This window comes from Pelophylax lessonae (assembly GCF_965119305.1).
Source record: "Pelophylax lessonae genome assembly, chromosome: 1".
In the NCBI taxonomy this organism is placed as follows: Eukaryota; Metazoa; Chordata; class Amphibia; order Anura; family Ranidae; genus Pelophylax; species Pelophylax lessonae.
Genome location: NC_138768.1, coordinates 131,010,634 through 131,037,948, shown reverse-complemented (window position 1 = coordinate 131,037,948; position 27,315 = coordinate 131,010,634). Strand labels below are relative to the sequence as shown.

At 42.9% G+C, this 27,315-nt stretch overlaps 1 protein-coding gene across 3 annotated transcripts in view; it reads left to right on the top strand.

The window, feature by feature from the left end:
• Nucleotides 1-27,315, top strand: part of POLK (DNA polymerase kappa) — a 221,908-nt gene that overhangs the window by 121,031 nt on the left and 73,562 nt on the right. For all 3 annotated transcript variants that reach the window (XM_082243874.1, XM_082243875.1, XM_082243876.1), the window contains exon 8: nucleotides 20,688-20,812. In XM_082243874.1, coding sequence (XP_082100000.1) covers nucleotides 20,688-20,812 — 125 coding nt within the window. The remainder of the gene's footprint in view (nucleotides 1-20,687; nucleotides 20,813-27,315) is intronic.

Here is a 27,315-nt window from a genome sequence, read left to right as displayed (position 1 = left end):
GGAGCCGGCTGTGAGGCCACAAGGCTTCACTGCTGGGTTTCCTTACCGGCATTGATGGTGGCAGATGGGGTGCCGACATCGCTGGATTCAAGGACAGGTAAGTGTCCAAATAATAAAAGTCAGCAGCTACTGTATGTGTAACAGCTGACTTTTAATTTTTGGAGGGGGGGGGGGGGGGGACTCTGCTTTAGCCAATTCAGCTCCGGAGCAATTTCTTTTCTTTATTGCATACATGTACAAATCCTTATTTATGGCAATAAAATTACATAAACTCCCAGAACATTATATATTTTCTTAAAGCAGATGCCCTGTAGAATTAAAAAGTGATAGTTGCAAATTTTTGTTTCACGTGATATTTGCACAAATGTTTATTAATTGCAAATTTACCAGAAATAATCTAATAAAATTAATTTTAGTGCAAAACCACGCCATATAATACCCATTTTTGGTAAAATTTGAAGGGTGAGGTTGCATCGAGTAAATAGATATCTAACATTCCATGTTTTAAAATTGCGTGCGAAGTATTATCGCCAAAAACATTAGTGTCCAAAAACACCATAGGTGATGCTTTAAAAGCTGTTACAGCTCATCAATTTAGAGTTAACTAGGAGCTCTTGTGCTAGAATTATTGTTCCCACTCTGATGTTAGCGGCAATATGTCACGTGTGGTGCGACCGCGGTTTACATACACATACGCACAGGGCTTTTTTTCAGCCGGAACAGTGTTCGGCCTCCTCTGGCAGCCCTCTCCTATCCAACCTGTGTCGGCTGCTGCCCTCGAGTTGTTCAGGTACCAGCATGGCAACGTACAGCTGCCTGTGATATTCAGGAGGCAGCTTCCATCCCCGACTCTACTCACATTTTAACACAGAGTGGAGGAGCCCTGAAACTCTGCGCCAGCTACAGTTATGATGTCTCCTCGATCAGCTGCAAAAAAAGGCAGTGTATACAATATGGACTAGAGCACTGGCGGTGGAAGAGGTAAGGGAGCTATGAAGGAAAAGAGCCCTCCAGAGACTTAATTCGTGGAGAGAGGAGAACTGTAAAAAGGAGGGGGGGGGGAATTGTACAGAGAGCACTGTGAAAGTGTGTGTGGGGTTTTTGAGTTCGGAGGAGTACTGGGGGGGGGGGTAGTTTGCAGAGAGGAGAACTGGGAACGTGTATGTGTGTGTGCGTGGGGATGTGTGTGTGTGGGGGGGGGGATTAATGCATAGAGGAGAGCTGGGGGGGGGGGGGTTTGTGCAGAAAGGAGGGCAGGGAGAGTGAGGGATATTTAGGCGGAGAGGAGAGCTAGGAAAGTGGAGGGGCTATTTGCAGAGCGGAGAGCTGGGAAAGTGGGGGGATTTGTCTGAAGAGGAGGACTGGAAAAGTGGGGGAATTTGTGTGGAGTAGAGGGCAGGGATAGTGAGGGGGTATTAGGCGGAGGAGGACAGGGAGAGTGAGGGGGGATTTAGGCGGAGAGGAGAGCTGGGAAAGTGGAGGGATTTGTGTGGAGAGGAGGGCTGGGAGGGAAATTGGGGGGATTTTTGAGGAGAGCTGGGAAAGTGGGGGGGGGGATTTTTGAGGAGAGCTGAGAAAGTGTGGGGGGGGGGATTTGTGTGGAGAGGAGAGCTGGGAGAGAGGGGGGGGATTTGTGTGGAGAGGAGAGCTGTGAAAGTGGGGAGAATTTGTGCATAGAGGGGGACTGGGAAAGTGGGGGATTTGTGCTGAGAGGGGAGCTGGGAGAGTGGTGGGGAGGGAGGGATTTGGGGAGAGCTGGGAAGGTGGGGGGGATTTGTGCAGAAAGGGGAGCTGGGAAACTGGGGGGGGGATTTGTGCAGAGAGGAGGGCTGGGAAAGTGAGGGGGGTTTAGGCAGAGAGGAGAGCTGGAAAAGTGGGGGAGGGATTTGTGCGAAGGGGAGAGCTGGGAAAGTGGGGGGGATTTGTGCAGAGCGGAGACCTGGGAAAGTGGGTGGGATTTGTGTGGAGAGGAGAGCTGGGAAAGTGGGGGGATTTGTGCAGAGAGGAGAGCTGGGAAAGTAGGGGGGGGGGTTAGCAGAGAGGACAGCTGGGGGGTGGACATTTGTGCAGAGAGGAGAACTGGGAAGGGGTGTAAGCTTTGTACAGAGGTAAGAGCTGCAAAGGGCAGAAGTTTGTGCAAAATGAGAGCTGGGGGTGCAGAGGTGAAACATGGGGAGTGGTGAGAGCTGTGGATAAGGGTTAGCTTTAGATGGGGGGGGGGCAGAGATAATATGGATAAGTGTGCAGAGATGGGTTGTGGACTGGGGGTGTAATCTGTAGTTAGAGGGGTGCAGAGTTGAGATGATAATGGGGGAGGGGAGCAAAGGTGAATTGTGGATAGGGGTGCAGAGTGGAGCTGTGGATGAGGATTGCAGAGGCTAGGTGTGGACAGAGAGGTAAGAAAAGAGGTAAGCGGAAGTGAGGATTTGATGGTTACTATTGGGGGGATACTTGAGGGGGGGGAGACCAGGGAAATTTGCTGGGGGACCGTAAAGCATACAGTGTTAGTGATCAAGAGTATGTAATGTATGGCACAGCGTGCAGGGTCCATCGGTGAGAATTTTGTAACACCTTGTACATTAGATACTCAGAACTGCTATAATCTGTGTGCTGTATGTTGCATATTAAAGGCCTCTGGATGGTACTCCTTAATGCTGTACTCTGAACAATGGCTTTTGATTACATACTCCTGAGCCCTGCACTCTGTATGCTGAACTGCATATTACATACACTTTACCACTGCTCTCTGTGTGCTGGGCTGTATGTTACATATCCCTGACCCCTACACTGCACTTAGTAAACAATGCTATATGCTCCATATTTCTCAGAACATGGGATGCTTCGCATTCAATGTAAGTACTAGCCTTTTTGCTGATTTATTTTTTTTTTCTGCACCTTGTGTGATCTGCTCTGCTCACAACTGCACAATAAACACTTCTGAGCCCCGTGTGTTATGAAGTCCTGTACTTTGTGTGTTCCACATTCCTGAACCATGTGCCTGGTGTGACATGCAGTTATAAGCCTTCACTTATTATTATTTGGCGCAGCTGTACTTCTCTCCTCTAGGGAAGGTGTGTCTGGGGGTGGAGATTGGGTGTGATTGAGGGTGGGGTTTGGGTGTGGTTGGGGGCAGGGATTTGGGCAGGGGGGGGGTGAGTTCCTGCACCTATTTTCTGAGAAAAAAAGCCCTCTTGGGCGTGCGTTTGCATCTGTGCAGGGCAACCGGAGTTTTGGCAATTTTTTTTTTTTTTTTTTACATATTTTATCTTTTTTTTTTTTACTTTTTTCTTTTTTTTTTCATTTATTTATTTTTGTGATTGCTATTACAAGGGGTTAATAAAACCCCATGTGATAGCTTTGGGCAGTTGACCAGTCTAATAGACCCCAATGTCTCCCCTGCCAGTTATGCTACCTAACCAAGTACAGATTGGCTTGGTTACAGATGTCCCCTGGCTGTACTGGCCAGGAAAGTGTGCAAATGAAACCGAAAGTGATGTCATTGTTCGCATGTGAGATTAAGGCATGTATTTGCCTCGGTCTCACTGCAGTCTCTCCCCCAGCCTGCGGATGTGTTCCCTGGTGTCTGTAAGTGTTGGACAGCCCGGGAACCACAGAAGGAGGGTGGGCCACCAGGGGGAGGGGGGTTTAGGCGCGTTTACACAATAACCATTTACAAGGGCCGCTGGCAATAATCACATGACAAGTCCGACAGGCTTGTTGTATCCAAGTTGATCAATCGATCAATCAACTTGGGTACAATTAGCCTGCCCATACAAAGTCTGAACCAGCCGAGATTCAAACCGTTTATGGCCAGCTTAAGGATTAAGACTAAGGAACCCGAGGGCTTACTCCATCATTTAGGTGTAGTGTTGTGTGTGTTTGTGTGTGCTCTGCACTTATTATCCCGCCTTTCAGGCTAAAGCAAGCACCATCCCACTGACGCTGTTTCTGCTTCTAAAGCACCAGATATATCGTCCAGTCTCCACTGTCCTTGGTCAATTGTGGCAGTCTGTGCCCTCATCCTCACCAGGTGCTTGGGTTTGTAAATACTCAAGGCTTTGTTTAAGGCCCCGTTCACACCTGAGCGATTTTTCTGCTTGAAGCTTGTAGCTCTAAGATGCTCAACAAGCAAAATCACATTTATTTTAATGGCTCCTGTTCACATCTGAGCATTCTGTCGCCTGAAGCAAACCGCCTGTTGCTCAGAAAAGTACATGAGCTTCTTTTTGGCATATTGGAGCCAAATTGGGTCCCATAGACTTCAATAGGAACATAAAAATGTGCGACATGAGCATTTTGTCAAGCGTTTTCTGCTCAAACAGCAGCACTCCTCTCCTAATCTCCACCTAATGCTTTCTATTGGCTAAACAAAAACGCCTGAAGCTCTAATATGCTTCTAAAACACTTGTAATACTCTTCTAAAAATGCTGGAAAACTCTCAAATAAAAACGCCTGAAAGTCGCTCTGCTCGGGTGTGAATGCAGCCTATCTTTTGCCTGTTTTTTTCTACTGCGCAGTGTAGCATATCTTCCCAAAGAGGACAATCCAACTACAATGGGTGACTTCAGCCTATACTCCCCTATTGATTTTAGGGACATTTAGTCAGTATGAACAGAAGGAACCAACATCTGTTGTCTAGATCCTGGAATTCCTATTGTCATGGAGTTGTCCTTATCAGGGTCTTCTTCAGCTCTGTTAAGTGAGGCCTCAGCCTCACTTCTATATCCACAAATGCCTCCATGTCCATGTTGGCCTTTTTTTTTTGGTTTGTGAACAATTACTGGAGAAGTCTATTCGCAGAGTTTAGTTCTGACCCTTCTGGGCCACCATCCTAAATTGTGCCTAAGGCATCTATTATCTCTGATTCAGATTCCAAGTCCTTACAGTTTGTCCTTGGAAAGGCTGTTTTTGGGCCACCTGCAGATGGCACTTATTTACCAGGGGCTGTTTTTAACCTCATTGATGCAATGCATACTACCCCTCATTTAGAGGACCAATCTAATGTTCTAGGCCTAGGGTCTTGTAGAGCTTCCAAAGCTATAAATACTTTCCTGATGCACCTGGTATTAAGGCCATTCCTCTATGAGGACTGAAAACAATCTGTAGGATGCCAGACCCCTCATGAGAATGTGATGGAGCTTTTTTTTCCTTTGGAAAGATATTGATTAACAAGTGGGTTGATGGTGTTCTTAAAGTGGTTGTAAACCCAATTAATGAAATTTGATCTAAATACATATATCTTTAGTGTTTACTTATTTGTCTACATAGCTCGAAGTGCCATTTCTGTCTGGTGCTTTGTTCCTCTGTTATCAGCATGAGTCACTTCTGACAAGTTCTCCAACACATGAGATAACAGTAGCTGAAATTTGTGTCGGGGAGGGTGCTTAGAGGGATATATACAGGGAGCTTGTCTGTTCAAATTATAGCTCTGCACTTTCCTTCACTCTTCTGCCTATGTGCAGAGGGGGGGGGGCTTTCCTCCAATCAGCTCTCACACAGTGCAAAAAAAGTCTCTCTGCCCCACGATATCCACTTTTCAAAGGGTGTAGAGAGGGGAAGACTGCAGATATACAAGTAAATCTAATGTAGAAGAATTTGTTTACTTTCTATGTATCATCTGAGGCTGTTCACTACACTGGGTATACAGTACCTTGCGAAAGTATTCGGCCCCCTTGAACTTTGCAACCTTTTGCCACATTTCAGGCTTCAAACATAAAGATATAAAACTGTAATTATTTGTGAAGAATCAACAACAAGTGGGACACAATCATGAAGTGGAACGAAATTTATTGGATATTTCAAACTTTAACAAATAAAAAACTGAAAAATTGGGCGTGCAAAATTATTCAGCCCCTTTACTTTCAGTGCAGCAAACTCTCTCCAGAAGTTCAGTGAGGGTCTCTGAATGATCCAATGTTGACCTAAATGACTAATGATGATAAATAGAATCCACCTGTGTGTAATCAAGTCTCTGTATAAATGCACCTGCACTGTGATAGTCTCAGAGGTCCGTTTAAAGCGCAGAGAGCAAGGAACACACCAGGCAGGTCCGAGATACTGTTGTGGAGAAGTTTAACTTCTTCCCATCCGCGCTACAGCCTATATACGGCTGCAGCGCGGACTCGAATTTTTGGGAGGCCGTTTTTAAACGGCCTCCCAGTGACACGCCCCCAGCGCGCTCCCGCGAGCACGCTGCGGGGAAAATCTGTGTCGGCCGTGTCCCTTGGACACGGCCGATCACAGATCGTGGTGAATGGCCAATCACAGCGGCCATTCACCACGTGATCGGGCCGTCCAATGAGCGATGATCTCATATGTAAACATATGAGATCATCTCTCATCGCCGGCGCTCCTTCCTCACACGGAGCCTGCAGTGTGAGGAAGGAGGGGACACAGGAGAATGTAATCAGGGCACTGATCACCAGTGCCCTGATTACTGAAGGTAAAAACACACACACAGTGCCCCCCCATCAGTGCCCACAGTGCCCGCCATCAGTGTCCCCCATCAATGCCCACAATCAGTGCCCATAGTGCTGCTAGTCAGTGCCCATCAGTGCCTGCTCATCTAGGCACTGATGAGCACTGACTGGCAGCACTATGGGCACTGAGTGTGGGCACTGATGGTGCTGCCCATCAGTGCCGCTCATCAGTGCCACCCATCAGTGTCCAGTGCCATCCGCCAGTGCCCATCAGTGCCCATCAGTGCCGCCCGTCAGTGCCGCCTCTCAGTGCCCATCAGTGCCCAGCAGTGCCACCTCTCAGTGCCCAGCAGTGCCGCCTATCAGTGCTCATCAGTGCCGCCTATCAGTGCTCATCAGTGCCGCCTCTCAGTGCCGCCTCTCAGTGCCGCCTATCAATGCCGCCTATCAGTGCTCATCAGTGCGGCATATTAGTACCTCCTCATCAGTGCCCATAAGTGCCACCTCATCAGTGCCCATAAGTGCCACCTCATCAGTGCCCATCAGTGCAGCCTATCAGTGCCCATCAGTGCCGCCTCATCAGCGCACATCAGTGAAGGAGAAAAATTTATTTTCAAAATTTACTCGCAGAAAATAAGAAAAACTTTTTTTTTTTTTTCAAAATTTTCTGTCTTTATTCTTTTTTTTTGTAAAAAATAAAAAACCCAGAGGTGATTACATACCACCAAAAGAAAGCTCTATTTGTGTGAAAAAAATGATAAAAATTTCATATGGGTACAGTGTAGCATGACCGCACAATTGTCAGTCAAAGTGTGACAGCGCTGAAAGCTGAAAATTGGCCTGGATGGGAAGGGTGTTTAAGTGCACAGTAGGCAAGTGGTTAAAGCCGGATTTGGATACAAAAAGATTTCCCAAGCTTTAATCATCCCAAGGAGCACTGTGCAAGCGATAATATTGAAATGGAAGGAGTATCAGACCACTGCAAATCTATGAAGACCTGGCCGTCCCTCAAAACTTTCAGCTCATACAAGGAGAAGACTGATCAGAGATGCAGCCAAGAGGCCCATGATCACTCTGGATGAACTGCAGAGATCTACAGCTGAGGTGGGAGACTCTGTCCATAGGACAACAATCAGTCGTATACTGCACAAATCTGGCCTTTATGGAAGAGAGGCAAGAAGAAAGCCATTTCTTAAAGATATCCATAAAAAGTGTAGTTTAAAGTTTGCCACAAGCCACCTGGGAGACACGCCAAACATGTGGAAGAAGGTGCTCTGGTCAGATGAAACCAAGATCAAACTTTTTGGCAACAATGCAAAATGTTCTGTTTTGCCGTAAAAGCAACACAGCTCATCACCCTGAACACACCATCCCCACTGTCAAACATGGTGGTGGCAGCATCATGGTTTGGGCCTGCTTTTCTTCAGCAGGGACAGGGCAGATGGTTAAAATTGATGGGAAGATGGATGGAGCCAAATACAGGACCATTCTGGAAGAAAACCTGATGGGAGTCTGCAAAAGACCTGAGACTGGGACGGAGATTTGTCTTCCAACAAGACAATGATCCAAAACGTAAAGCAAAATCTACAATGGAATGGTTCAAAAATAAACATATCCAGGTGTTAGAATGGCCAAGTCAAAGTCCAGACCTGAATCCAATCGAGAATCTGTGGAAAGAACTGAAAACTGCTGTTCACAAACGCTCTTCATCCAACCTCACTGAGCTCGAGCTGTTTTGCAAGGAGGAATGGGCACAAATTTCAGTCTCTCGATGTGCAAAACTGATAGAGACATACCCCAAGCGACTTACAGCTGTAATCGCAGCAAAAGGTGGCGCTACAAAGTATTAACTTAAGGGGGCTGAATAATTTTGCACGCCCAATTTTTCAGTTTTTTATTTGTTAAAAAAGTTTGAAATATCCAATAAATTTCGTTCCACTTCATGATTGTGTCCCACTTGTTGATTCTTCACAAAAAATTACAGTTTTATATCTTTATGTTTTAAGCCTGAAATGTGGCAAAAGGTCGCAAAGTTCAAGGGGGCCGAATACTTTGGCAAGGCACTGTATGTGAGGGTTTGCAACCAGTTTTAGAGAATTCGTTATTTTCCCTACTTAGATCTCAGTTTGAATTGATGGGAATGACCCTCAATCTTGTATTGGTTATTACTCCGATTTGTCCAACTGTCCCAAAATGGGTTCAATACATTTAAAGAATGTCCCTCATCACAGGGGCAGGCCCTGATATCATAGTCCCTTACAAACATCTAAGCTTGTGTCTCACACATGGATGATGGTCGATCATATGCATAGAGCATTTTAAATATTTCCCTAAAACACTGATGATGCATCCATGGAACAGAGCCAGAGGTCTTCTAACCCATCTGTTTCTCCAAGTGGGAGGTTATTTTGTTTATCCTGCTGGATCCACTGGTAGTTACCTCCAGGCATTTGGATGCTCAGGCCTTCCCCTGTAGCCTTCAATTTAAACTGTTGAGTCGGGTACCTCTTTTTCTACTTTGGAAGGAGCCTATCTTTGGAATCGAAATCCCAATTAAGGTCTTGCTCCTTCCTGTGAAGGAGTCCCCTCTCAAGGGGTTGCTCCGCATCCTGTGTTTGACTCTCCTCCGCTCTAATTCTCTTATGTTGACCCACATGGTTGACATGCATCAGTTACTATTGAGATTGTGTATATTTGTGTGTATGTATATGTATATATAATATATATATATATATATATATATATATATATATATATATATATACACAGTGCCTTGAAAAAGTATTTATACCCCTTAAAATTTTCCACATTTTGTCATGTTACAACCAAAAACATAAATGTATTTTATTGGTATTTTCTGGGATAGACCAACACAAAGTGGCACATAATTGTGAAGTGGAAGGAAAGTTATAAATTAATTTTAGGATTTTTTACAAATATGTGAAAAGTGTGTTGTGCATTGTTATTTGGCCCCCCTGAGTCAATACTTTGTAGAGCCACCTTTTGGTGTAATTACAGCTGCAAGTCTTTTTGGGGATGTCTCTACTAGCTTTGCACATCTAGAGAGTGACCGTTTTTTTCCCATTATTCTTTGAAAAATAGCTCAAGCTCTGTCGGATTGGATGGAGAGCCTGTCTGTGAACAGCAATTTTCAAGTTTTGCCACAGATTCTCAATTGCATTTAGGTCTGGGCTTTGACTGGGCCATTTTAACACATAAATATAAGTTGATCTAAAACATTCCATTGTAGCTCTGGCTGTATATTTAGGGTCGTTTGAGGTGGACCTCCAACCCAGTCTGAAGTCTTTTGCAGACTTTATATTAGGATTGCCCTGTATGTGGCTCCATCCATCTTCCCATCAACTCTGACCAGCTTCCCTGTTCCTTCTGAAGAAAAGCATTCCCACAACATGATGCTGCCACACTGTTTCACAGTGGGGATGGTGTGTTCAGGGAGATGTGCAGTCTTAGTTTTCTGCCACATATAGTGTTTTGCTTTTAGGCCAAAAAGTTCAATTTTGGTCTCATCTGACCAGAGCACCTTCTTTTACGTTTCCTGTGTCCCCCACATGGCTTCTCACAAACTGCAAACGGGACTTCTTTTGGCTTTCTTTTAACAGTGACTTTCTTCTTGCCAATCTTCCATAAAGACCAGATTTGTGGAGTGCGTGACTAATACTTGCCCTGTGGCCAGTTTCTCCCATCTGAGCTGTAGATCTCTGCTCCAGAGTTACAGTGGGCCTCTTGGCTGCTTCTCTGATTAATGCTTTCCTGGCCTGGTCTGTGAGTTTAGGTGGACAGCCATGTCTTGATAGGTTTGCAGTTGTGCCATACTCTTTCCATTTTCGGATGATGGATTGAACAGTGCTCCATGAGATGTTCAAAGCTTGTGGTATTTTTTTTTTTTTTTTTTTATACCCTAACCCTGCTTTAAAATACATTTTCATTTTTGGTTGTAACATGACAAAATTTGGAAGATTTTCAGAGGGTATAATTACTTTTTCAAGGCACTGTGTGTGTGTATGTATGTATGTATATGTGTGTGTGTATGTATGTGTGTGTGTGTGTGTGTGTGTGTGTGTGTATATATATATATATATATATATATATATATATATATTTACATATATATATATATATATATATATATATATATATATATATATATATATATATATATATATAGTGTGTGTGTGTGTGTGTTCATTTATTTTTAATGGCTTGACTTTGCACAGTCTTTAAACAGCTCTGGCCCCTGCTACCACCACTAGCCCTAATGCCTTTTCTTTGCATTTCAGTTGTGGAATGCTCAAGAGACCTTCCCTGAAGAGATGTAGTTACCTCAGTTCTTGCAGTTCAAGTAATACTGAAGGTCTTGTTTATATACAAACCTCATTTAAAAGCTATATGCCAGATATGTATTGTTAAAATCCATGGGTTATCATTGAGTAGAGTGGGTCAACCCAAGTATTTTCTCACAATGTCCATTCTCTGTGGATTTTTAACTGCTTCCTTATAAGAATCTGATTTTCCCCTCCCTGTTGGGGTTTCTGGGGTTCTTGGGGCACCTCCTTTTAGCATGGTTTACCCTTCTCATGTGAACTCTCATTCATTTTTGACCTCTTCCCTTGTAATAGAGAGTCTGGAACCTAGGCAAGACACCTTGATAGTCTCTTTGATTCAAGTCGTCCCAGGTATATTTCAAGGGTCATCAGGGAATAGGATAGTTAACCCACCGCACCCCTCAACCCCCTGGCTGGGAAGACACAAATCATCCTTAATGTTGCTGAGCTGTCACCTTTAGGAACTGGCTGTATGACAAGTCAGCTAATCTGGCCCCTATGCTGAATAGTGCTTAAAGGGTCATTTGTCACTGCTGTGTCTTTCCTTAGGGTCAAGATATTGCTTTAATTATCCTCCCCACAATGAGGAGTGAGAGTTCAGAACTTGTGTGCCCCTCTTTTCTACCTTGGAAGGAAGCTGCTATGTTTGTTTGTTTCCCTGCATGGTCAGCAGACTAGACACCTGGCAAAAGGGATAGTGTAACTTAGGTCTTCATGAGACCTAATTACTGAGAGATGGGTCATTTTTCTCTGGCTCAATTGTTATCTTCTAGAAAATCTCACTAGGTTCCTCCTTGATTCCGATCTTCTGTTGGTTGAATGTTTCTAGTAATAACACTAGGATTCCTACTTACTTCCTGGGAGAGGATGCTGAACTTTTCAAGAGAAGGTTGGATGATTCTTGAACCATATAGTTCGTAGGTGGTTAAGTAGATTGCAGTGTGGCTATTACACCCTCGGAGCATCTCTGGTTGTTAGATAGGAGCCTTGCTTCTCTTTCCGGTCCTGGTGGTATTATACAGCAGTTTGAGGTATGGTGTACCATTTTATGTGGTTGTGTTGTTTGATCACCCTACCCTCCCTTTCATGAGGATTGTTCGTACGCTTCATTTTTTTTTTTAAAACCCAAGGGTCTAAAGGGTCTTTTTCTTTTGTTCATTTGGACTTTATGCTGTGAGGGCTCTTACAGCCATGACTATGTTGTACGAGATTGGTTGTCTAATTGGGTAACATTATTTCTTATTATGGACCTCCCTATCCCTGAATTCAAGGGTTAGGAGTGTTAGGATTAAGCTTTCTGCTATTGGCAGGCTGGTCGTTTGGACAAACTATGTCTATCCAAACTTCCTTTCCTAGATGTAAGTCTTTTTCTGCAGTTGACCTAAGGGTCTCTTGGTTTGACATGGTATTGAGAGACCGGTCTTTTGAGAAGTCCATTGAGGGACACAGGTCCGATCACCATACCTCCCTACTTTCTGATATAAGAATGAGGGACACCTATTAGAAAATGTATGTAGGCATAGGAGACGCCCCCTTAAAGGCGAATTATACAAAAAAAAATAGGTAAACCCACAAGTCCTTTTCTTTTTTTTTTATCACTACTATTCCTATATACTGGCTTTCGACATTTACAAATGCAGCAATTTAGAAATTGGATGAAAGGTTTAGCACTGTAAAACACTTTTTGAAGATTAAATAGTACATTTTATATACAACTATATAGATCAGACCAAAACGAGGGACAAAGGAGGAGGAAAGAGGAACATTGTTCCAAATCAGGGACAGTCCCTGAAAATCAAGGACAGTTGGGAGCTATGCCATCACTCTGTCATTTAAACTTGTTTTAAAAAACCAAGGCATTATGGTTAGAGTAATGCCTCGTACACACGCATCGATAGTTGGCCGACCGATCGGCCGTCTTTTTTGTCCAGTGTTGTTGTGTTGGTTGAAATGTGCTCTAGACTGCACACAAATTTTCTCGGCCAACAAAAACCAACTTCAGAAGTGATGTCATGTGCTGGTTTACTTTCCGTGAGTTTTTTCTTCTCTGAGCATGCCCAGTCTTGCTCATCAGATTTTTGTCTGCCGAAATCTGTACTGACTGACGGAAAATCGGCCGTTCTGTTGACGGCCAACAAAAATTTTATAGCCTGCACACCAGATTTTGTTCGGCCGAAAAGTCGGTGTCGGTTGTCGAAAGCATCATACTAACAAGCCGAAAATCGGCCGATCGGATGTTGGCCGAAAATTCACGGCCAACTATCGATGCGTGTGTACGAGGCATTAGGGTTATATGGGAGGCTGGCTTCAACATTTTGTGATTGCTAGCTAGTGTTGTGATCTCATATAAACAGCAGTATAACTCGACTGTTTAAGAATTACTGAATTTCTGTGTCCCTCAATGGACAAACTACAGAGATGCTGAGAGGGGGCGTTTCAAGAGCCACAGACAGAACTGGAAACACTCCACATGATTCACAGCTTGCAGGCAGAAAGATACTATGGGATATGTAGTCCTTAGAATTTGTAAGTAAACCAAAGAAATGAGCAGAGAAAAAGCTGTAAAACGTGCAGGGAATCCAAGAAGTTGATTAAAGAGGTGGCCATCAAACAGGCAGAAGTCACAACATGAATGGAGATTTTTCAAGTAAGCTTCTACTGGATTGTCAAAAATAATCATTGCTTATATTGCTTTTACTATGCTGATGCTATAAAATGAAAGGGTATGCTGTGACTGTTTTAGTTTAATGGCTAGAGTGAATTGACTATAACAAAATTCACAACCATTATAGTATTTAGCCAGAGGACAGCCAGCTGTGTAAGAGGAATCCCACAGCTTCTGTTTGTCTGCTCTCTGGCCTTTGTGTCTGATTCTCCAGACACATCTAAAATATCTCTAGGGTCCATGCACTCTAGATGGCTGAAATAATGTCAGAACCTCTGGCAAAAAAAGTATTATTTAAAATGCTCAACGTGGCTCATTTTGCACAAGAGTTTATGTGAGTTTGTTGGCATTTGCTTTTATCAGCATTTTTTTTTTTTAAAACATTCCCCTCTGCTCATGTTTCACTATATTGAGTGTACAGTAAAAACCCTGAACGCTTCTCAAAGCCGTGTTTACGAGCCTTTATGCACATCAAGTGTTTTTTTCTGTCTAAAAGCTCATCTCAAAATCTCCATGGTTTTTTTCTGCCTGAAAAACGCTTCTCTGAAAAAAAGACTGTAAACTCCCTAATGTGCAAGAACAAATGAATTAACATAGAGCTGTTTATACAGGCTGAAGAAAAAAAAATGCCAAAAATCTGTATAAGCAACATTTTTATGCAAAGTGTGCATGGACCCTAAAGCATCTCACTGAATAAATCTTTTTTATGTTCCTGATCAAGGTTTGAGGACTTTTTTTTATTGTACTGTGAATATGGGTGTAACATGGTATGAAAGGTGAATTTATCCTTTTTAAAAAGTCCATGCTAGTGTGGAAAGGGAGAAATAACCCAAAGTAAGCAACTAGAAATCCTAATTCTGGGTTTATGGGCCACTACAATAAGCTCATTATACACTGCCTTATTGAAAAGTTTCAGTTTGTTTGTGAAGGTTCTTAGGTCATGATATAGCTAATGGCAGTTAGTCACATTTAACTGGACTTGGTTTGTAATGTTAAAGATGTTTCACAGCTTATCCAAGCTGCTTAATCAGTTTAGATGAGTGTTAGGAACATACCCCAGCTTTTACAGGTACACTATATTACCAAAATTATTAGGTCCCCGGCCTTTACACGCACAAAATCTTTAAAGCGGAGTTCCACCCTGGGAAAGCTTTATTTAATAAAATACCCCCGGGACAGTCAGGGCTAGTACATTCCACAAAATGGCTAGCCTCTGATCTGTCCCGGGTTGCACTTACCTTTTAGAAGAAATACTTACCTTGAAATAGTATTGTCCAGCGCTGCCATCTCAGGTGTGGGCAGCTTGAAGCCAGCGCGATCCTCTTCTGTGTCCTCTTCCGTCTTCTTCGGTCCCACGATGCACTGCACCTGCCCTGCCGTCACTTCCGGTTCCGTAGCGTCATCCCTGCACAGCTTCTGGGCATGCCTAGAAGCTGTTTAGCAAGGTATGATGGCGCCTGCACCGGTGCAGGCGCATTGATTCCTGGGAGCGATGACATTCAGCTCCCAGGAATCATTGCAAAGCCAGGAAGTGACGAATCGCCGTGGCCGCCGAGGGGAGGAAGAGGAAGTAAGGTAAGTATATTTTCTTCTAAACCAGGTAAGTAAAAAAAAAAAAAAAAAAAAAAATCGCGATTATCCATTTGTTTTTCAGGTGACCCCGGGCATGAAGATGGAGGCAAGTTTAATTTTAGGGTGGAACTCCGCTTTAATGGCATCCCAGTCTTAGTCTGTAGGGTTTAGTATTGGGTTGGCCCACCCTTTGCAGCTATAACACCTTCAACTCTTCTGGGAAGGCTGTTCACAAGGTTTAAGAATGTGTCTATGGGAATGTTTGACTATTCTTCCAGAAGCGCAACTGTGAAGTTAGGCACTGATATTGGATGAAAAGTCCTGTTTTGCAGTCTGCTCTCGAATTCATCCCAAAGGTGTTCTAAAGGTTGAGGTCAGGTTGAGTTGGAGGTGCAGGCCAGTCAAGTTCATCCACCTCCAACTCACTCATCCATGTCTTTATGGACCTTGCTTTGTTCCAAATAATTTGGAGGAGGGGGGATTATGGTGTGGGATTGTTTTTCAGGAGTTGGGCTTGGCTCATTAGTTCCAGTGAAGGGAACCCTTAAGTCATTAGCACACCAAGGCATTTAGGACAATTTCATGCTCCCAACTTTGCGGGAACAGTTTGGGGATGGCCCCTGTTCCAACATGACTGCACACCAGTGCACAAACAAGGTCCATAAAGATATGGATGAGCGAGTTTGGGCTGTAGGAACTTAACTGGCCTGAACAGAGTCCTGACCTCAACCTGATAGAACACCTTTGGGATGAATTAGAGTGGAGACTGCGAGCCAGGCCTTTTCGTCCATATAGTGCCTTACCTCACAAATGCATTTCTGGACGAATGGTCAAACATTCCCATAGACCGTCTCCCAAACTTTGTGGACAGCCTTCAGAGAAGAGTTGAAGCTGTTATAGCTGCAAAGGGCGGTTCAACTTAATATTGAAATTGTATAGGAAATGGTTTGACAGCACTCCAGTGTCAGCGGATAAAAAGTCTTTATTTCTCCAAAAACATGACCGCTCAATGAACAGATGCCCCAAAAAGCAGGTGAGTTTCACGAATCAGGTTTGCTTATTCATTGCTGAAAAACTTGTGCTTTTACTGCGATCCATCCAGTGGTCACTACAGCTAAAACGAATCATTAATTAATTAGAAAACCAATTAACTTCTTGAAGTATCCACCCGGATTGCAGGAAAGACACAATGCAACCATACATATAACGATTGCAGCACACCAATGTCCATGTTCATTGAATTACAACCATCATACAAAAATAAATAAATTAAGTAAAACTGGAATACAGAGGACACGACCCAGGTGTCGCAGAGTGTACAGAGGGTAGACCTTCTATATCAAAATAACCCCATTAAAGGGATGCAAATAACTCAATCTGTCACAAACCCCTCTGTGCACTCTGAGACAATAAAGGGAAGAACATGGGGAGAAAAAGAGGGGCAATCAATGCAAGCCACACCTAAATGAAACATACATATTACATTGAAAACCTCATAAAGTCTTCAACTAAAACGGACCACAATAAAGAGAGAAAAACTGGGAAGAAACAGAGAGACCATGATGGTTGTAATTCAATGAACATGGACATTGGTGTGCTGCAATCTTTATATTGTAGCACCCTACAAAGTAGGTGCTAGTTAAATTATAGTGGGCCTTGTCTGCTTAACAGCAGGGTCATGATTTTCAGCTGGGCTGTCATGGCTCCCAAGTGTGGCTGTTGAGACTGGAGAGTCTCCCCACTGTACTCAGTGAGAGGGTTCTCATTGGGCGGTGGAGGAAACCCAGCCAATGGCTCACCCAGGCCTGTATCTTCCCCAGAAAGGCAGATTCTGACGCACAGCATTCTGGGAGTGGTTATAAGTTTGACGTAGCGTCTTTGGGGGGCAAGCAGAGTCCCAGGAGGGAGAGTGCAGCTGTCTTTCCTCTTGTCAGAGGAATCGGGTGTCCCCGGCGGCTTGCCTGATGGGACAGAGGGCTGAGCTGAGCAGCAGAGAGGATCCGGTGTGCTGAGGACCAGCGGAGCTGAGAGGGGTCGAGTTTCAGGAAAGCATTCCCAGTTCGTGAGTACTGCAAGCTGCCTCTGGGGGGTCTGCCTAGAGGGAGGGGACCACTCTGGTGAGGGTCGGAGGGATCCAGGAGCTAGCTAGCCGGTGCAGGAGCAAGTGAAGTGTAGAGGGGATGCCTAGTGAGAGGACCCTGAAGCGTAGAGGGGGTGCCTAGTGAGAGGACCCTGAAGTGTAGAGGGGGTGTCTAGTGAGAGGACCCTGAAGTACAGAGGGGGCGCCAGCGGTTGGGCCCTAAAGTGTTAAAAGTGTACAGCGTGCAGTGTACAGTGTTGAGAGTTGCAGAAGCAGTATACAGAAGCTACCTCAGTCAGGAAGGACTGGAGGGAGCAGTATTCTGGACTTTTGAGCTAACCAGAGTGTCAGAAGTCAAGTTCAAGTACAGTACAGCAAGTCATCGTTTTTCAAGCGCCAGCAAGCGTTGGTCGGCATCCAGCCGGTGTCAAGACATCGCTGAAAGGCATTTTTCTCCAAAGTGTCCCATTTGTGCCTAGTTGAGCCAGAGGAGTATCCCACTCATTCTCTTCTCCCATCCCCAATAGCAAATAAACCAAACAAACCAGAGATACTGGATTGGTCCTTGACTCAAATCTCACGCTTGGGTATTAAGCCTAAATGGGCTGAAGGTGTCACCGGTAACCATGGCAGACCCACATCAGGCCCAATGCCTGGAAATCCTGCTACAATATGTATGGTTGCATTGTGTCTTTCCTGCGGTCTGGGTGGATACTTCAAGGAGTTAATTGGTTTTCCAATTAATTAATGATTCCTTTTAGCTTTGGTGACCACTATATGGATCGCAGTGAAAGCACAAGATTTTCAGCAATGAATAAGCGAACCTCATTCGTGAAACGCGTCTGCTGTTTGAGACATCTGTTCATTGTGCTGTCATGTTTTTGGAGAAATAAAGACTTTTTATCCGCTGACACTGGAGTGCTGTCAAATCATTTCCTATACAATTGCTACTTCCATGGTCCACGGACTAGACGTACACCCAGCACAGATTGGATACTTTTCTCTCACCTGGAGCGGCACCAACCCCTTTGTGATAACTTAATATTGAACCCTACGGACTAAGACTGGGATGCCATTAAAGTTATGGTTAATACTTTGGTAGACTGCTACACTCATGTCACCATGGAATTAGTCAGGGCAGATGCTGAATGTGTAGATGTGTAGATGAGAGATGCAAGTTCCTATTCTAAATACACAATCTACTCTTGGGTGCCAGGAAGTCTGCTGCAGGTGTCCATTAGTTGAGCCAACATATACAATTTTCTTAAATTTCCTTTAAATTTACTTTCAACTGTGTAGTGCAAGAGCCTGCCTGATTGCATACAATTTAAAAGCGTTTAGGTTTGACCGCATATTAAATGGTTTTGGTAAATCTAAAGGAAAATTGTATAATGTGTAGCCAGCTTAAATAGTATGTGAAACTGACAAGTTTTTTTTCTAGTTTAGAATAGAGTGGGGAATCATTAGGGCCCTTTCACGTCTATACGCGTTTGCTGCACTAGAAGGCACCTTTCTAAAGTGACAAAAGCACATCATAAGTATTTCCCTTGCAATCCTGTGTACCTATTCACTTCTGTGTGCTGCGGTTTGAAAAGTCCTGCATACATGTGTGCTATGTAAAAAGCACACGAAAAATGCACCTTCCATAGAAATTAATCAAAACGCATCAAAAGCGCACCGCATTTCTTTTTTGCTCACGTGTCTATGATACACACTTGCATGCTGGGAGTCAGTGTTGTAAAATATCCAGAAAACTCATCACAAACGTATTAAAAATGCTATATGTGTTGCTGTGTTGCACTGAAATTTAGTTCAACACATTGAAACTCGCTAAACACACGTTTTGCGTGTTCATAAACCATGCATAGCATTTACGTGCTTTAGTGTAAGAGGGCCCTTAGAAATCCTGAAGGGTTTGTTCTGCACTCTGGAGCTTTGTAGAAAGTTTTTTCCTCCATTCCTGTCCAATCGAACATGGTTTCAACAGACAGGACGTGAACGGAAATCTACATCAGAAACCCAGACAGCAATATAAACCTGATAGAGGTTCTATGCTTCTCCTACTCCTCAAGCAAAAGCATTTTTATATTTTTCTGTTGCTTTTGGAGAGTTACCTTTTACGTTCTGTCTGGTAAAATGTTGTCAGCAGGGCAGGAAGTAAGGGTAAATCTCCAATGAACCACAAACACCTGACCGGGGTTCTTTATCCAAAGCTTAGAAAACACTTTGGCTGGAATTAATTTTTATTTTTTTTTTGTAATTTTTTATATTGAGATTTTGCATAATAAACATACAGGTGCAGTCAAGATGCATGTGGGTCCAACATAATGGACAATATGTTATAACACCATCTTGTAATACAACTTTTAGTGCAGAGAGTATGCTGTGTATACAACTTAAACAATCACTCATTGAGTTTTTCATGAATATCAACAAAAAGAAGTGGGACCATATAGAACAGGGGTCCTCAAACTACGGCCCGCGACCCGCCAGGGTCCTGAACCCGGCCCGCCGGCTGGGATGTATCATTCATGTTTTTTCTTTTTTCTGAATCACCCAATTGGAGCCAGAGGCTCTAATAGGCTTCAGAAAAAGGTGGACCCGGGGCGCAGAGCAGTGCGCCCTGAGCCCACCCATTTGTGTGACAATAGAGAATGAAAATTCGCTGAAAGGCGAACCAATGCCATTGGCCGAGGAGGAGGCGGGAGGACTCGAGGAGACGCGGGGGACTGAGGAGAAGCCACCGCTGTAGGTAAGTGCACTGACTGGTCTCTCTGCATTGAAAGGGGCCACTCTGTGGTCACTCTGCATCGAAAGGGGCCATGCTGTGGTCACTCTGCATTGAAAGGGGCACACAATACCTTGATTACTGAAGGCCCCTTTCACACTTTTGTGACCTCAAAGTCACGCAATTTTTTATAGCGTTTTTTGCTGCAAAGTAATGCCTATTACATTTTTCTGTTTGCGCCCCCCAAAAAATGTTGAGCACCAGCCGCCACTATATAAATAAAACAATAAAAAATATGCGCATTGGAATTCGTTCATATTTTTTTTCAAACTATAGTCCGGCCCCCAACAGTGTCTGACGGACTGGGAACTGGCCCACTGTTTAAAAAGTTTGAGGACCGCTGATATAGAACATGAAGATAAAGGACTTAAAATTTTAATAGGCACTTACACCAGTGTACTTAATGTCTAATAATGTGCTTTTTTTTTTTTAGCCATGGCTGCTTTTGGAGGACTACAGCCAGTTCCCCTGTGCCAGGCTTCATCAAGTCAAGGGGGCGGCCCAGCAGGGGCTGCTTCACTGCTTTTACTTCCTGTATTAACTGGGATCCATTCACTATCCTTGTCTCCTTGTATGCAGTAGTTAGCAAGGAATAATAACTTTTTTGCAGCAAATTACATTTTGTATTCTGTTACATTGCATAGTATTTTGTTAATAGTCATTTAGCTTCTCATCTGAACTGCATCTGATGCTCTGCCAGTCAATTCATCACCTGATCTGCAGGGGCATATTCACCCCTGGATCGATGTGTCAGTTTTAATTAGACTTTCAGGTAATTAACTTTCATCACAAGCTCATTAGACGTTATGTTTGCATCTAGGCATTGCTCCAAATATGATGCTGGCAAAAGTTTGCAGTGACAAAAATAAACCTAACGGCCAGTATGTGATTCCTCATGACCGTCAGGCGGTAATGGACTTCATCAAAGATTTGCCAATCAGGAAGGTGAGACAACATTGTTTATTCATCCAAAGGCTTTTCGAGGTCTATTTCTTTTTTCAGTGGCTTTTAGATCTATTTCATTTTTTCTTCATTCATTATTTAAATCTGTGTTTGCTGGTTTTGTAAAAGAAAGATTATTACTGTGATAGTCTTATGTTTTCTTAGCTTTGTAATTATTTATATTTTTACTGGCTTTACTTATTTTAGATTTTTATTCATTTCTTTATTTCTTGAGAGATTTTTATACCTAGCGCTATTAGTTAAATACACCTGTCACACACAATAATCATTACCTAGACACAGGAGGGAACATGGCTAAGCATCGTCTATCTGAAAAAAGTTCAGGAGTTGAATATTAGATCTAGAGCTTTGGGTTTCCTGGGGGTTCTCAAAACTGCATTAGAAAGGATAAGCATTCACCTGAAGATATGTTTTTTTCGTTATTCTTGTAGGCAAACTGCTTACATCAGTGGTGTCCAAAATGTTTTCAATGAGGGCCAAACCATATATATATATATATATATATATATATATATATATATATAATCTATATGTGTGTGTGTGTGTATGTATACAGTATATGTGTATATATACAGTCAGGTCCATAAATATTGGGACATTGACACAATTCTAATCTTTATGGCTCTATACACCACCACAATGGATTTGAAATGAAACAAACAAGATGTGCTTGAACTGCAGACTTTCAGCTTTAATTTGAGGGTATTTACGTCCAAATCAGGTGAAAGGTGTAGGAATTACAACAGTTTGTATATGTGCCTCCCACTTTTTAAGGGACCAAAAGTAATGGGACAATTGGCTGCTCAGCTGTTCCATGGCCAGGTGTGTGTTATTCCCTCACTATCCTATTTTCAAGGAGCAGATAAAAGGTCCAGAGTTCATTTCAAGTGTGCTATTTGCATTTGTAATCTGTTGCTGTCAACTCTCAATATGAGATCCAAAGAGCTGTCACTATCAGTGAAGCAAGCCATCATTAGGCTGAAAAAACAAAACAAACCCATCAGAGAGATAGCAAAAACATTAGGTGTGGCTAAATCAACTGTTTGGAACATCCTTAAAAAGAAAGAATGCACCGGTGAGCTCAGCAACACCAAAAGACCCGAAAGACCACGGAAAACAACTGTGGTGGATGACCAAAGAATTCTTTCCCTGGTGAAGAAAACACTCTTCACAACAGTTGGCCAGATCAAGAACACTCTCCAGGAGGTAGGTGTATGGGTGTCAAAGTCAACAATCAAGAGAAGACTTCACCAGAGTAAATACAGAGGGTTCACCACAAGATATAAACCATTGGTGAGCCTTAAAAACAGGAAGGCCAGATTAGAGTTTGCCAAACAACATCTAAAAAAGCCTTCACAGTTCTGGAACAACATCCTATGGACAGATGAGACCAAGATCAACTTGTACCAGAGTGATGGGAAGAGAAGAGTATGGAGAAAGAAAGGAACTGCTCATGATCCAAAGCATACCACCTCATCAGTGAAGCATGGTGGTGGTAGTGTCATGGCGTGGGCATGTATGGCCGCCAATGGAACTGGTTCTCTTGTATTTATTGATGATGTGACTGCTGACAAAAGCAGCAGGATGAATTCTGAAGTGTTTCAGGCAATATTATCTGCTCATATTCAGCCAAATGCTTCTGAACTCATTGGACGGCGCTTAACAGTTTTTTAAGGGAAAGAAGTGGAATGTTATGCAATGGCCAAGTCAATCACCTGACCTGAATCCGATTGAGCATGCATTTCACTTGCTGAAGACAAAACTGAAAGGAAAATGCCCCAAGAACAAGCAGGAACTGAAGACAGTTGCAGTAGAGGCCTGGCAGAGCATCACCAGGGATGAAACCCAGCGTCTGGTGATGTCTATGTGTTCCAGACTTCAGGCTGTAATTGACTGTAAAGGATTTGCAACCAAGTATTAAAAAGTGAAAGTTTGATTTAAGATTGTTAATCTGTCCCATTACTTTTGGTCCCTTAAAAAGTGGGAGGCACATATACAAACTGTTGTAATTCCTACACTGTTCACCTGATTTGGATGTAAATACCCTCAAATTAAAGCTGGAAGTCTGCAGTTAAAGCACATATTGTTTGTTTCATTTCAAATCCATTGTGGTGGTGTATAGAGCCAAAAAGGTTAGAATTGTGTCAATGTCCCAATATTTATGGACCTGACTGTATATGTATGTATATATATATATCAGTACTTTATGAATAAAATCACACTTACATAAACAGTCAGTAGAATTGTATTGATGACACCTCAGTCAGTTCCACAAGATCCTCGGTTGGCTTGTACAGGTGGCTGTGTGCTGTGAAGGAGAGAAGGAATGTAGTTTTCAAATTCATTCTGCACTCCCGCCCAGTCGTGGGCAGCGCCAGCCAGATAAAGCAGAGCGGGGGGACGGAGCGGGACTCAGGACCGCATCGGGGCGGGGATGTGAGATGTCTCAGAGAGAGACATTGACAAGTCAGCGGTGTCTCTAGGGGCCATATGGAACTAAAGGACGGGCTGCAACTGGCCTGGGGGCCGGACTTTGGACATGACTGGCTTACATGTTTGTTTCTTAGGAGTTGCCAAATGTCAGCTTCTTGCAGTTAGTTGGTTCACCATTTTAAGCACAGTATGACCGTGCAGTTAGTATTGCTGTTCCCATGCATAGCATTCTTCCCTACTTCCTCCCCTCTGTTATCTTTCTACACCCCATAATACCCTTGTCCTCTCAAAATATTTTCTAAACCCGCATGCAGTTGTAGTTCCTAACTCCTAGCCCTGTCCACTGTGGCTTATCCCCTTTGCTGTTAGAAGGCCACATGACTGACTGTGATGCTGGTCACAGTTAAGCTAAGTGACATTCTCCCATGAAGCTAAACTCCAGGCACGCAGCCAAGTACACAATAAAGTGCAAATATGGGAATGGTTTTACTGGACAATTGATTTAAAATGCTGTGAAGCCAGTTATGTGATCCAGAAGTCTCTTTCTGAGAGCTCAGCCACATCCTTTGCTTTTAGTACACAGTTTGGCCAATCACCCAGGTCAAAACGCACTCATTGGCTGCTCCCTGCACAGTTAGGGAGAGATTTACTAAAGCTGGAGCATGCAAAATATGGTGTAGCTCTGCATAGAAACGCATTCAGCTTCCAGGTTTTATTGTCAAAGCTTAATTGAACAAGCTGAAGTTAGCAGCTATTTGGCTACCATGCACAGCTGCACCAGATTCTGTTTGCTTCAGTTTTAGTAAAGCCTTGTACACACCACTAGTTTTTGTTTCGTTCAACCCAGTGGGTTGAACTAAAAAAAAAAAAAACTGACAGCTTCGGTCGAAGCTGCTGTACTAACAATCTGATGTTAGTACCACAATCTCACCTGCTGTTCTATGGTGTTCTGACAGGGGGGCGCCCCCCTCCCCCCATCAGAACACTCTGGTCAGCGCTCTCAGCCATTGGCTAAGAGTGCTGATCAGAAGTTGTTCGGCTGCTGGTTTTCCAGCATGCGCGTCCAACAGAAACTAGCCCGGCTACCATACGCACAGGCCAGCCAGTTTTTATTGGGCCCGTCTGTACTACATCTAAATCTTCCCATTAAAGTCTAGCAGTACATTAATGAAATAATTACTGCTGACTGTGATTGGCTTACAGTGATTCCCTTTTCTAACATAATTCGAATACTGCAGTACTGGAGATAGCAGGAGTCAAAAGGCTCGTACACACTATAAGAAAATCAGGCAAGAATTTTAATCCAAGAAGAACTTTTGTACGTTTTTTGTATGGTGTGTATACAACTTTCAACAGCCGATTCTGACTTGTCGTACAAAGGGACAAACTCCAAAATTTTTCTCATACAGGAAAGAAAAAAGAAAAAAATTATTTTCGTTTAATGTGTACTGTTTGTGTACAAGAAAAATCAGAAAAGGGCTGCGCATGATCAGAAACAATAAACAAGAAGAAAAAAAGCCTTTGTCATACAAGAATTTTCATATCAATTTTTGTTCATCGGTTTCGTTCATCGGTTTTCGATTTTTGTTTTTGCTGTGAAACAACCTGAAACAAATTCAGGTTTTTACATTACATTGAATTTTTAAAAATATTTAATTAACAATTACTGTTTTAATGGTATTTGAATACCTGTCTGGAGTTCAGTTTTATACACAGTTACTTACTAAATATCTGTATCAAATATTGTAATCATTTTGCTTTCCTTCTATAGTTGCTTTTTAGATTTCATTATATTCATTTATAAGATCCCTTACGTAAGCTCTGAAAGAGAAAAAGGTAGTGGGGGAAAATACGATGGCGAGGTTTAGGTCCACACGTGGGACATTAGAGACCTATGGTGCGGTCTGCCTTGTGATAGTGGATTTAGATTTATGGTATTAATCTTTTTGTACCTCAGAGAAGGTCACATACAGTTAGGTCCATAAATATTGGGACATCGACACAATTCTAATCTTTATGGCTCTATACACCACCACATAATTAACTGCAGACTTTCAGCTTTAATTTGAGGGTATTTACATCCAAATCAGGTGAACGGTGTAGGAATTACAACAGTTTGTATATGTGCCTCCCACTTTTTAAGGCACCAAAAGTAATGGGGCAGATTAACAATCATAAATCAAACTTTCACTTTTTAATACTTGGTTGCAAATCCTTTGCAGTCAATTACAGCCTGAAGTCTGGAATGCATAGACATCACCAGACCCTGGGTTTCATCCCTGGTGATGCTCTGACAGGCCTCTACTGCAACTGTCTTCAGTTCCTGCTTGTTCTTGGGGCATTTTCCCTTCAGTATTGTCTTTAGCAAGTTAAATGCATGCTCAATCGGATTCAGGTCAGGTGATTGACTTGGCCATTGCATAACATTCCACTTCTTTGCCTTAAAAAACTCTTTGGTTGCTTTCACAGTATGCTTCGGGTCATTGTCCATCTGCACTGTGAAGCGCCGTCCAATGAGTTCTGAAGCATTTGGCTGAACAGGAGCAGATAATATTGCCCAAAACACTTCAGAATCCATCCTGCTGCTTTTGTCCGCAGTCACATCATCAATAAATTCAAGAGAACCAATTCCATTGGCAGCCATACATGCCCACGCCTTGACACTACCACCACCATGCTTCACTGATGAGGGGGTATGCTTTGGAGCATGAGCAGTTCCTTTCCTTCTCCATACTCTTCTCTTCCCATCACTCTGGTACAAGTTGATCTTGGTCTCATCTGTCCGTAGGATGTTCTTCCAGAACTGTGAAGGCTTTTTTAGATGTTGTTTGGAGAACTCTAATCTGGCCTTCCTGTTTTTGAGGCTCACCAATGGTTTACATCTTGTGGTGAACCCTCTGTATTCACTCAGGTGAAGTCTTTCTTGATTGTTGACTTTGACACACATATACCTACCTCCTGGAGAGTGTTCTTGATCTGGCCAACTGTTGTGAAGGGTGTTTTCTTCACCAGGGAAAGAATTCTTCAGTCATCCACCACAGTTGTTTTCCGTGGTCTTCCAGGTCTTTTGGTGTTGTTGAGCTCACCGGTGCGTTCTTTCTTTTTAAGGATGTTCCAAACAGTTGATTTGGCCACACCTAATGTTTTTGCTATCTCTCTGATGGGTTTGTTTTGTTTTTTCAGCCTAATGATGGCTTGCTTCACTGATAGTGACAGCTCTTTGGATCTCATATTGAGAGTTGACAGCAACAGATTCCAAATGCAAATAGCACACTTGAAATTAGCTCTGGACGTTTTATCTGCTCCTTGTAAATGGGATAATGAGGGAATAACACACACCTGGCCATGGAACAGCTGAGCAGCTAATTGTCCCATTACTTTTGGTCCCTTAAAAAGTGTGAGACACATATACAAATTGTTGTAATTCCTACACCTTTCACCTGATTTGGATGTAACTGCCCTCAAACTAAAGCTGAAAGTTTGCAGTTAAAGCACATCTTGTTTGTTTAATTTCAAATCCACTGTGGTGGTGTATAGCGCCTAAATGATGTGTTGTTGTCCCAATATTTATGGACCGGACTGATTAACTGAAGGCTAATGGGCTGTACAGTACAGTACAGTACACCTTGCTATTAAAAACAATTGGAAACAAAATGCTATTTGAAAACTAGAGGCTGCATTTCAGGCCCTAAAACTTTGTGTTTGTTTGCCATTGCTTTAAAATGAACCTGGTCTAAAATATTTCTAAACCTGGGTATATACAGTATGTTACAATGTGACTTCTTTTCTTTTTTTTCTTAGTGTGCCATTTTCTTTTTTTTATCAAACATTTTTATTTCGAGTTTTACATTTAAAAAATACAGACCTATCCTCCAACATCACCTCCTACAATAAAGATTACAAATGACTAACAAGCATATCTAGACACTGGCTGCTTTGCATATGTGGTCTAACCAGTAGGATATAATGCAGAACAAGGTGTGTTCTATCCCTTGTGCAATAAGGATTAGAGTAATTGTTCCACCTAACTTACTACATTGGAATTGATTCTT